Source organism: Hypanus sabinus, unplaced genomic scaffold (genome assembly GCF_030144855.1).
Source record: "Hypanus sabinus isolate sHypSab1 unplaced genomic scaffold, sHypSab1.hap1 scaffold_316, whole genome shotgun sequence".
In the NCBI taxonomy this organism is placed as follows: Eukaryota; Metazoa; Chordata; class Chondrichthyes; order Myliobatiformes; family Dasyatidae; genus Hypanus; species Hypanus sabinus.
This window is the reverse complement of record NW_026781227.1, coordinates 133942-146738: the sequence shown is the minus strand read 5'-3', so window position 1 is coordinate 146738 and position 12797 is coordinate 133942. Positions and strand designations below refer to the sequence as shown.

Genomic DNA, 12797 nt, shown 5'->3' with positions numbered 1-12797 from the left:
TTCCAGGGCCTAAGCCCAGTCAGTGTTTTTTTTTTTTTTGGAAGACCCGCAGTTGCCCAAGCTGCAGGTCTCCGCTCTCCACGCCACCAATGTTGTCCAAGGGAAGGGCATAGAAGACACATATATATGAATGTGTATAACCGGTATAATGTTACATGTCTGATTATAATAAAGCAAGCATTTGTATGAATGTTTGAAACGGCAGCAATAACAGATGAAAAATGACCAGTGCAGGAAGAGAGTGTGCCCGTCAGTTGGGAAGAGTTGTGGAGGGAGCGTTAGGGCATTCAAAGAGAGTGTACGTGTGTGCTTGGTCAAGTATTTGTATCAGTATTAAATATACAGAACAGGCAAATTCTATGAAGTCCTCTCACACGAACGCTTGTTGACTGACGTGGTTTCAATGTGAACATTTATTCTGCTGTCTCCGCAGAGAAATGCAATTCAACAACCTGCAATGGAAGAGGAAATTGTTCTGAACTGCCTACTGTGCTCAGGTGCACATGTGATCAAGGTTTCTATGGAAACAATTGTGAAAACGGTAAGGCATGGAAAAGAAAAGACAAAATATATGTTCCTATTACGGCTGGATAACTGGCTGGATCAAAAATCATGAAGCTTGCCTGTCGTTAGCTCCCATTTCCACACGGGCATTCTTCATCAGCCATTCTTCTGAGTTACTGGCAGATTGAGTGAGTCTCTCAGATGAAGCTGGTTTGTGCCGCCCGAGACAGTCGCATTCACAAACCCGGCCTTGCGGTGACTGGGACTCTGTCTCATTGACATCCGTTTCACCAGCTGCGAATTTCTTGTCTTTGCTCTGACTAACCTGGCTGATCCCGAAGATCCCAAAAGCACAGAGACTTTGTCTTTGTAAGGAAGTCCGTTTCAAACCACTAACGGAATGGGTGCCGCAAATCCCACACTACTTTCTCTTTGTAACCACTGCCTTCATTCCAATTTGGAACATGCAACAGTACAGCACAGTACAGTACAGGCCCTTTGGTGTGCCGTTGACCTAGTAACATATTCGAACATGAATTAAACCTTCTTTTTTACTTTGTCATCGATTTTACTTTCACCCATATGCCTGTCTCAGAGCTTCAGAATTGCTCCGAAAGGATCTGGCTCTACCACCACCTCTGTCAGCATATTTCGTAATCCCACCTCTCTCTGTGTAAATAAACTATCCCTGATATTCGCCCTGCACTTTGCAGTGTTCCCAGAACGACGAAGTATTCCTCCAACACTTCAAAGTTATGCTCCTTATATTGGCCATTAGGCTATTTGTTGGCGCAATGGCATCGGCGCCGGTCTCCGGAGCGAAGGTTCCCGAGACCGAATCATAGTCAGTACACCTTCGAGCATGCTTTCTATCCGTGCCTGGTTAAGCATTGTTCTAGCCACACGCCCTCGTAAATAAATAAAAAAAAACAAAGGGGTCGGTTCAGTATCCTTCATAGCATGGTTGATCGGAAAGGAGACCAATCGTGACAGCACGCGCCAGGCCAGATTCGCTGACTGTCTGGTGCGAAACGCGAAAAAAAATTTGGTCATTTCCGTAGTGGGAAACTGTCTAAGGCTGTCCACTTACTCTATACCTCTTGTACACCATTATCAAGTTGGCTCTAGAAAGGCCTTAGCTCTCTCAACCTCTCTTCATAAAAGATGCCCCCTAATCCAAGCAGCTTTCATCTTACTTTACATTCACCAATAGGTTTAGTTCTTACATATTTACTTAGGTTGTTGATTATTGCAATCAACATTACAAAGTGTCACAGAACGGATCATTGATGCATAAACTTCCATTTGTCTACCATCATGCTTATTGCAATTTTTGTCTCTTGTAATCTACATGCTCTGAGGAACACTGAGAGGCATTCCCTGATTTGGTACATGCTGCTTTGTATTTCTATTGATAGCTTCAGTTCAGTGATTAATCTCGTAAACTTTCCATCCCTCACGATCCAAAAAGAAATCAAACTTCAAAATCTGAACTTTCAAAATGATTGAATCCTGCCTGCACACAGCACCAACTTGCAAAAGATTAGGCCTGTTGTCCAGTAGGAAGTCGAGATATTTACGGTTTTCCTGATGGGGGACGGACGCGTTTAGGGACAGGATGTCCAAAGTGAAAATAAGGTACTGAAAGCCAGACAACTTTGATTATTGAGGTGATGGTGAGAACCAACTTCGCTCCTCCTTCTTATTCTGGCTCATGCTCTCCTCTTTCCCATACAGAAGTATCTCAGGCCAAAACGTAGATTGCTTATTCAATTCCGTAGATACTCCATGACCTGCTGAGATCCTCCAGCACATTGTACCATTTGCTCGACCAATGTCAATTCAAGTTCAAGTTTATTGTTCTTAAACCATACACTTGCATAAAGCTGAACAGACCATCGTTCCTCTGGGGCCAATGTGCACAACACAGTAAATATACTCACAGTACATAGAGTTCAGTTCCAGCGCGCACCATCAGAAAATAATATCACCACATATCACTGAGTGTCATTGACAGAAGACTTGCAGTTTGATAGAAATTGCAAGGTATATAAGACATATGTGCCTCGGTTAGTCTCGATAGGACATGGATTAGCACCTTGGAAGGTTTCCAGGGCGTAAGCCCAGTCAGTGTTTTTTTTTTTGAAGACCGACAGTTGCCCAAGCTGCAGGTCTCCCCTCTCCACGCCACCAATGTTGTCCAAGGGAAGGGCATATAAGACACATATATATGAATGTGTATAACCAGTATATTGTTACAGGTATGATTGCAGTAAAGCAAGCAGTTGTATAAATTTTTGAAACGGCAGCAATAACAGATGAAAAATGACCAGTGCAGGATGAGAGTGTGCCTGTCAGTTGGGAAGAGATGCGAAGGGAGCGTTAGGGCATTCAAAGAGGGTGTACGTGGGTGTTTGCTCATGGTTTTATATCAGTATCAAATATACAGAACAGGCTAATTCTATGATGTCCTCTCACACGAACACTTGCTGACTGACGTGGGTTCAATGTGAACGTTTATACTGTAGTCTCCCCAGAGAAATGCAACTCAACAATCTGCAATGGAAGACGAACGTGTTCTGAACTGCCTAGGGGGCTCAGGTGCACATGTCATCACGGTTTCTATGGAAACAATTGTGAAAACGGTTAGGCATGGAAATGAAAAGACAAAAAATATGTTTCTATTCCGGCTGGGTAACTGGTTAAAACACAAGTCCATAAAGCTTGGTTGACGTTAGCTCCCATGTCCACTCGGGGATTCCTTATCACCCACTCTTCTGAGTTACTGGCAGATTGAGGGAGTCTCTCAGATGAAGCTGGTTTGTGCACGACCAGACTGTCGCACTCACACACACGGTCCTGCGGTGACTGGGACTCTGTCTTATTGACATCCCTTTCCCTAGCTGCGAATTTCCTGCCGTTGCTCTGAATAACCTGGCACATCCCGAAGATCCCAAAAGCACATTCGGCAGATACTTTGTCTGTGTAAGGCAGCCCGTTTCAAAGCATTAACTGAATGGATGCCAGAAATCCCACACTATTTTCTCTTTGTAACCACTGCCTTCATTCCAATTTGGAACATGGAATAGTACAGCACTGTACAGTACAGGCCCTTTGGAGTGCCGTTGACCTTGTAACATATTCGAACATAAATCAAACCTCTTTTCCATAGTCATCTATTTCGCTTTCACCCATATGCCTCCCTCAGATTTTCAGAAATGCTCCTAAAGGATCTGGCTCTACCACCATCTCTGGCCGGTTGTTACTTACACCCACCTCTCTCTGGGTAAATAAACTATCCCTGAGATTCCCCCTGCTCTTCGCAGTGTTCGGAGAAATTCTTCCAACTCTTCAAAGTTATGCTCCTTATATTGGCCATTAGGCTGATTGGTGGCGCAATGGTATCTGTGCCGGACTCCAGAGCGATGTTTCCAGAGAACGGATCCAAGTCGGGCCACGCTCGAGCATGCTTTCTATCCGTGCCTGGTGAAGCATGGAGCTGGCCATATGGCCTCGTAAATAAAATAAAGAGATCGTGTCAGGAACGCCTATACCATGATTAATCCGAAAGGAGACCAAACCTTTCAGGATTGGCTGACTGTCTGGTGCGACACGCGAAATAAAATTGGTCATATACATGCTGGGAAAATGTCTTTGGCAGTCCCCTTGATCTATACCTCTTGTACACCAATAACAAGTTGCCTCTCATCTTCCTTCGCTCCAAAGAGAACGGCCTTAGCCTTCTCAACCTACCTTCATAAAACATCCTCTGCAATCCAAACTGCTTTCAGCTTACTTTTCATTCACCAATAGTTTTGGTTCTCCATATTTACTTAGGTGGTTGATTAGAGCAAGCAAAATTACAAATCGTCCCAGAATGGATCACAGGATTCACAAACTTCTATTTGCCTACCATCAGGCTTTTTGTTAAAATTCCCTCTTGTAATCGACATTCTCTGAGGAACACTAATCAGAACACCCTTCTTGGGTACATTTTGCTTTTTATTTCAATAGGTAGCTTCCAGTCTGTGATAAATATCACAAACCTTCCATCCACCACGATACAAAAAAATTAAGAACTCAAAATGAGAACGTTGAAAACATTTCAAGCCTTCCTGTTCACAGCAACAACTTGCAAATGATGAAGCCTTTTATTCCAGAAAGTAGCCGGGAGATTTACGGACTTCCTGATGGGTTATGGAAGTGTGTATGGACTGTATGTCCATAGTGCAAATAAGGCAATGAAAGCCAGATAACTTTGATTACTGAGGTGATGGAGAAAATCAACCTCCCTCCACCTTCTTATTCTGGCTCATGCTCCGTTCTTTCTTATACAGAAGTATCTCGCCCAAAACGTAGACTGTTTATTCATTTGCAAGGATACACCCTGAACTGCTGAGTTCCACTTGCACTTTGGGCCCCTTGCTTGACCAATTACAATTCAATTTCAAGTTTATTGTTCTTCAACTATTCACTTGGATAAAGCTGAACAAAACATCGTTAATCTGGGGCACAGCTGCACAACACAGAAAAAATCGTCACAGCACGTATATTTACGATCCAGCACGCACAGTCACAAAATAATATCACCACAAATGGCTGAGTGTTATGGCATGAAGAGTGGCAGGTTCATAGAAATTGCAAGGTATATAAGATATATGGGCCTCCGTTAGTCTCGATAGACCATGGGCATAGACAGTGGCAGATGTATAAATATGTGAAACAGCAGCAATAATAGATGAAAGATGACCAGTGTAAGATGACACTATGCCCGTGAGTTGGGAACTGATGCGGTGGGAGCGTAAGGGCATTCGGATAGGGTGTACGTGTGTGCTGGGACAAGTTTTTATATCTGGATTTGTTCTACAGACAGTCTAAAACAATGCAGTACTCTAACACGAACACTTCCTGACTGACGTGGGTTAAATGTGATTATTAATACTGTTGACTCCGCAGAGAAATGCAGTTCAACAACCTGCAATGGAAGAGGCACGTGTTCTGAACTGACTACTGGGCTCCGGTGCACATGTGACCAAAGATTCTATGGACATAATTGTGAAAACGGTAAGGCATGGAAAAAAAGACAAAAAATATGTTCCAATTACGGCTGGATAACTGATTGGAACACAAGTCCATAAAGCTTGGTTGACGTTTGCTCCCATTTCCACACGGGCAATCTTCATCTCCCACTCTTCTGAGTTACTCGCAGATTGAGTGAGTCTCTCAGATGAAGCTGGTTTGTGCACCAACAGACTGTCGCACTCACACACACGGCCCTGCGGTGACTGGGACTCTGTCTCATTGACATCCCTTTCTCTAGCTGCGAATTTCCTGCCTTTGCTCTGAATAACCTGGCAGATCCCGAAGATTCCAAAAGCACAATCGGCAGAGACTTTGTCTGTGTAAGGCAGCCCGTTTCAAACCACTAACTGAATGGATGCCAAAAATCTCACACTACTTTCTCTTTGTAACCACTTCCTTCATAGCAATTTGGAACATTGAACTGTACAGCGCCATAGAGTACAGGCCCTTTGGTGTGCCATTGAACTTTTAACATATTGGAACATAAATTAATCAATCTCTTCTGCATAGCCCTGTATTTATCTTCCACTCATATGCCTCTCTCAGATTTTCAGAAATGCTCCGAAAGGATCTGGCTCTACCACCACCTCTGGCAGGTTGTTCCATATACTCACCCCTCTCTGTGAAAATAAACTATCCCTAAGATCCCCCCTGTCATTTGCAGTGTTCGTTGAACTTTGAAGATTGCTCCCAACACTTCAAAGTTATGCTCCTTATATTGCCCATTAGGCTGGCTGGTGGCGCAATAGTATCAGTGCCGGACTCCAGAGCGAATGTTCCCGAGATCGAATCCAATTCGGGCCACCTTCGAGTATGCTTTCTAACCGTGCCTGGTTAAGAATCGAGATTGCCACACGGACAAGTAAATAAAAAAAACAAAAGGGTCGGTTCAGGAGCGTTCATACGATGGTTAATCGGAAAGGAGACGAATCCTGACTGCACGCGTCAGCCCAGAGTGGCTGACTGTCTGGTGCGACAGGCGAAAATAAATTTTGTCATTTCCGTACTGGAAAAAGTCTTTGGCTGTCCTCTTCCTCTATACCTCTTGTACACATATATCAATTTGGCTCTCATCCCCCTTCGATCCAAAGAGAAAGGCCTTAGCTTTCTCAACCTCTCTTCATAAAAGACGCCCTCCAATTCAAGCAGCTTTCAGCATACTTTACAGTCACCAATAGTTTTATTTCTTACATATTTACTTATGTTGTTGATTAGAGCAAGCAACATTACAAAGGGTCACAGAACCGATCTTAGGATTCATAAACTACCATTTGTCTACCATCGTTCTTATTGATAATTTTGTCTCTTGTAATCTACATGCTCTGAGGATACTGCTTATTCTGCTTATTCATTGCCACAGATATTCAATGAATACTGCTTATTCATTGCCACAGATATTCAATAAATACTGCTTATTCATTGCCACAGATATTCAATGAATACTGCTTATTCATTGCCACAGATATTCAATGAATACTGCTTATTCATTACCACAGATACTCCATGACCTGCTGAGATCCTCCAGCACTTTGTGCAACTTGCTCGACCAATTTCAATTTCTGTTCAAGTTTATTGTTCTGCAACCATACACTTGTATAAAGCTGAACAGACCCTCGTTCCACTGGGCTCAATGTGTACAACATTGTAAATATAGTCACAGGACATATAGCTATAATCCAGCGCGTACAGTCACAAAATAAGATCGCAACAAATCACTGAGTGTCATTCCCTGAAGACTGGAAGATTGAAAGAAATTGCAAGGTATATATGTCATATAGGCCTCCGTTAGTCTCGACAGGACATGGATTAGCACCTTGGAAGGTTCCCAAGGGCGAAAGCCCAGGCAGGGTGCTTAATGGAAGACCAGCTGTTGCCCATTCCGCACGTCTCCCCTCTTCACGCCACCAATGTTGTCCAAAGTTAGGGCATTATAAGACATATATATATGACTAGTGTTTAACCTGTATAATGTTAGAGGTATGATTATAATAAACTAAGCAGTTGTATAAATGATTGAAACAACAGCAATAACAGATGAAAATGAACAGTGCAGGATGAGAGTGTGCCCGTCAGTTGGGAGGAGCTGCGGAGGGAGCGCTAGGGCATTCAAAGAGTGTGTACGAAGGCACTTGGACAAGGATTTGTATCAGTATTAAGATATACAGAACAGGCTAATTCTATGAAGTCCTCTGACACGACCGCTTGTTATCTGAAGTGGGTTCAATGTGAAAATTTATACTGTTGTTTCCGCAGAGAAATGCAATTCAACAACTTGCAACGGAAGAGGAACGTGTTCTGAACTGCCTACTGGGATCAGGTGCGAATGTGATCAAGGTTCCTATGGAAACAACTGTGAATACGGTAAGGCATGGAAAAGAAAAGACAAAAAATATGTTCCTATTACGGCTGGATAACTGGTTTAAACACAAGTCCATAAAGCTTGGTTGACGTTAGATCCCATTTCCACACGGGCATTCTTCATCATCCGCTCTTCTGAGTTACTGGGAGATTGAGAGAGACTCTCAGATGAAGCTGGTTTGTGCACCACCAGACTGTCGCTCGCACAAACACGGCCCTGGGGTGACTAGGGCTCTGTCTCATTGACATCCCTTTCTCCAGATGCGAATTTCCGTTCTTTGTTCTGAATAACCTGGCAGATCACTAAGATCCGAAAAGCACAATCGGCAGAGACTTTGTCTGTGTAAGGCAGTCCGTTTCAAACCACTAACTGAATGGATGCCGCAAATCCCACAATACATTCTCTTTGTAACCACTGCCTTCATTCCAATTTGGAACATGCAACAGTACAGCACTGTACAGTACAGGCACTTTTGTGTGCCGTTGATCTTGTAACATATTCGTACATGAATTAAAACTTCTCTTTTAAATAGTCATCTATTTTTCGATCACCCCATATGCCTGTTTCAGAAATGCTCCTAAAGGATCTGGCTATAGCACCACCTCTAACAGGTTCTTACATACACCCACCTCCCTCTGTGTGAATAAACTATCCCTGAGATTCCCCCTGTACTTTGCTGTGTTCGGCCCAAGCTGCAGGTCTCCCCTCTCCACGCCACCAATGTTGTCCAAGGGAAGGGCATATAAGACACATATATATGAATGTGTATAACCAGTATATTGTTACAGGTATGATTGCAGTAAAGCAAGCAGTTGTATAAATTTTTGAAACGGCAGCAATAACAGATGAAAAATGACCAGTGCAGGATGAGAGTGTGCCTGTCAGTTGGGAAGAGATGCGAAGGGAGCGTTAGGGCATTCAAAGAGGGAGTACGTGGGTGCTTGTTCAAGGTTTTATATCAGTATCAAATATACAGAACAGGCTAATTCTGTGATGTCCTCTCACACGAACTCTTGCTGACTGACGTGAGTTCAATGTGAACATTTATACTGTTGTCTCCGCAGAGAAATGCAATTCAACAACCTGCAATGGAAGAGGAACGTGTTCTGAACTGCCTACGGGGCTCAGGTGCACATGTCATCACGGTTTCTATGGAAACAATTGTGAAAACGGTAAGGCATGGAAAAAAAGACAAAAAATATGTTCCAATTACGGCTGGATAACTGATTGGAACACAAGTCCATAAAGCTTGGTTGACGTTTGCTCCCATTTCCACACGGGCAATCTTCATCTCCCACTCTTCTGAGTTACTCGCAGATTGAGTGAGTCTCTCAGATGAAGCTGGTTTGTGCACCAACAGACTGTCGCACTCACACACACGGCCCTGCGGTGACTGGGACTCTGTCTCATTGACATCCCTTTCCCTAGCTGCGAATTTCTTGCCGTTGCTCTGAATAACCTGGCACATCCCGAAGATCCCAAAAGCACAATCGTCAGAGACTTTGTCTTTGTGAGGAAGTCCGTTTCAAACCACTAACTGAATGGGTGCCGCAAATCCCACACTACTTTCTCTTTGTAACCACAGCCTTCATTCCAATTTGGAACATGCAACAGTACAGCACTGTACAGTACAGGCCCATTGGTGTGCCGTTGACCTAGTAACATATTCGAACATGAATTAAACCTTCTCTTTTACTTTGTCATCTATTTTACTTTCACCCATATGCCTGTCTCAGAGCTTCAGAAATGCTCCGAAAGGATCTGGCTCTACCACCACCTCTGTCAGCTTGTTTCGTAATCCCACCTCTCTCTGTGTAAATAAACTATCCCTGAGATTCCCCCTGTAATTTCCGGTGTTCGCAGAACGACGAAGTATTCCTCCAACACTTCAAAGTTATGCTCCTTATATTGGCCATAAGGCTGATTGGTGGCGCAATGGCATCGGAGCCGGGCTCCGGAGCGAAGGTTCCCGAGATCTAATCCTAGTCGGTCGACCTTCGAGCATGCTATCTATCCGTGCCTGGTTAAGCATCGGTTCAGTATCCTTCATACCATGGTTGATCGGAAAAGAGACAAATCATGACAGCACACGCCAAGCCAGATTCGCTGACTGTCTGGTGCGAAACGCAAAAATAATATTTGGTCATTTCCTGCTGGGAAAATGTCTAAGGCTGTCCACTTGCTCTATACCTCTTGTACACCATTATCAAGTTGGCTCTAGAAAGGCCTTAGCTCTCTCAACCTCTTCATAAAAGATGCCCCCTAATCCAAGAAGCTTTCAGCTTACTTTACATTCACCAATAGGTTTAGTTCTTACATATTTACTTAGGTTGTTGATTATTGCAATCAACATTACAATGTGTCACTGAACGGATCATTGATGCATAAACTTCCATTTGTCTACCATCATGCTTATTGCTATTTTTGTCTCTTGTAATCTACATGCTCTGAGGAACACTGAGAGGCATTCCCTGATTGGGTACATGCTGCTTTGTATTTCTATTGGTAGCTTCAGTTCAGTGTTTAATCTCGTAAACTTTCCATCCCTCACGATACAAAAAGAAATCAAACTTCAAAATCTGAACTTTCAAAATGATTGAATCCTGCCTGCACACAGCACCAACTTGCAAAAGATTAGGCCTGTTGTCCAGTAGGAAGGCGAGATATTTACGGTTTTCCTGATCGGGGACGGACGCGTTTAGGGACAGGATGTCCATAGTGAAAATAAGGCACTGAAAGCCAGACAACTTTGATTACTGAGGTGATGGTGAGAACCAACATCGCTCCTCCTTCTTATCCTGGCTCATGCTCTCCTCTTTCCCATACAGAAGTACCTCAGCCCAAAACGTAGATTTCGTAGATTCAATTCCGTAGATACTCCATGACCTGCTGAGATCCTCCAGCACATTGTACCCTTTGCTCGACCAATGTCAATTTAAGTTCAAGTTTATTGTTTTTTAACCATACACTTGCATAAATCTGAACAGACCATCGTTCCTCTGGGGCCAATGTACACAACACATTAAATATAGTCACAGTACATATAGTTAAGTTCCAGCGCGCACCATCAGAAAATAATATCACCACATATCACTGAGTGTCATTGACAGAAGACCTGCAGTTTGAATGAAATTGCAAGGTATATAAGAATTATGGGCCTCGGTCAGTCTCGATAGGACATGGATTAGCACCTTGGAAGGTTTCCAGGGCGTAAGCCCAGTCTGTGTTTTATTTTTTTTTTGAAGACCAGCAGTTGCGCAAGCTGCAGGTCTCCCCTCTCCAGGCCACCAATGTTGTCCAAGGGAAGGGCATATAAGACACATATATATGAATGTGTATAACCAGTATATTGTTACAGGTATGATTGCAGTAAAGCAAGCAGTTGTATAAATTTTTGAAACGGCAGCAATAACAGATGAAAGGTGACCAGTGCAGGATGAGAGTGTGCCTGTCAGTTGGGAAGAGATGCGAAGGGAGCGTTAGGGCATTCAAAGAGGGAGTACGTGGGTGCTTGTTCAAGGTTTTATATCAGTATCAAATATACAGAACAGGCTAATTCTGTGATGTCCTCTCACACGAACTCTTGCTGACTGACGTGGACATTTATACTGTTGTCTCCGCAGAGAAATGCAATTCAACAACCTGCAATGGAAGAGGAAAGTGTTCTGAACTGCCTACGGGGCTCAGGTGCACATGTCATCACGGTTTCTATGGAAACAATTGTGAAAACGGTAAGGCATGGTAAAGAAAAGACAAAAAATATGTTCCTTTTACGGCTGGCTAACTGTTTGGAACACAAGTTCATATAGCTTGGTTGACGTTAGCTCCCATTTCCACACGGGCATTCTGAGTCTCTCAGATTAAGCTGGTTTGTGCACCACCAGACGGTCGTACTCTCACACACAGTGACTGGGACTCTTTCTAACTGACATCCCTTTCCCTAGCTGCGAATTTCCTGCCGTTGCTCTGAATAACCTGGCACATCCCGAAGATCCCAAAAGCACATTCGGCAGATACTTTGTCTGTGTAAGGCAGTCCGTTTCAAAGCACTAACTGAATGGGTGCCGCAAATCCCACACTATTTTCTCTTTGTAACCATTGCCTTCATTCCAATTTGGAACATGGAACAGTACAGCACTGTACAGTACAGGCCCTTTGGAGTGCCGGTGACCTTGTAACATATTCGAACATAAATTATACCTCTTTTCCATAGTCATCTATTTCGCTTTCACCCATATGCCTCCCTCAGATTTTCAGAAATGCTGCTAAAGGATCTGGCTCTACCACCATCTCTGGCAGGTTGTTACATACACCCACCTCTCTCTGGGTAAATAAACTATCCCTGAGATTCCCCCTGCTCTTCGCAGTGTTCGGAGAAATTCTTCCAACACTTCAAAGTTATGCTCCTTATATTGGCCATTAGGCTGATTGGTGGCGCAATGGTATCTGTGCCGGAATCCAGATCGAAGTTTCCAGAGAACGAATCCAAGTCGGGCCATGCTCGAGCATGCTTTCTCTCCGTGCCTGGTTAAGCATCGAGCTGGTCATTAGGCCTCGTAAATAAAATAAAGAGATCGTGTCAGGAACGCCTATACCATGATTAATCCGAAAGGAGACCAAACCTTTCAGGATTTGCTGACTGTCTGGTGCGACACGCGAAATAAAATTGGTCATATACATACTGGGAAAATGTCTTTGGCAGTCCCCTTGATCTATACCTCTTGTACACCAATAACAAGTTGCCTCTCATCCTCCTTCGCTCCAAAGAGAACGGCCTTAGCCTTCTCAACCTACCTTCATAAAACATCCTCTACAATCCAAACTGCTTTCAGCTTACTTTTCATTCACCAAT

General features: G+C 43.6%; 1 protein-coding gene across 1 annotated transcript in view; it reads left to right on the top strand.

Moving 5' to 3' along the window:
* LOC132388400 (uncharacterized) overlaps positions 1-12797 on the top strand; it is an 83613-nt gene that overhangs the window by 27621 nt on the left and 43195 nt on the right. Inside the window, exons 10-14 of the mRNA XM_059960752.1 lie at positions 434-541; positions 7840-7947; positions 9010-9117; positions 10774-10792; positions 11569-11676. Coding sequence (XP_059816735.1) covers positions 434-541; positions 7840-7947; positions 9010-9117; positions 10774-10792; positions 11569-11676 — 451 coding nt within the window. The remainder of the gene's footprint in view (positions 1-433; positions 542-7839; positions 7948-9009; positions 9118-10773; positions 10793-11568; positions 11677-12797) is intronic.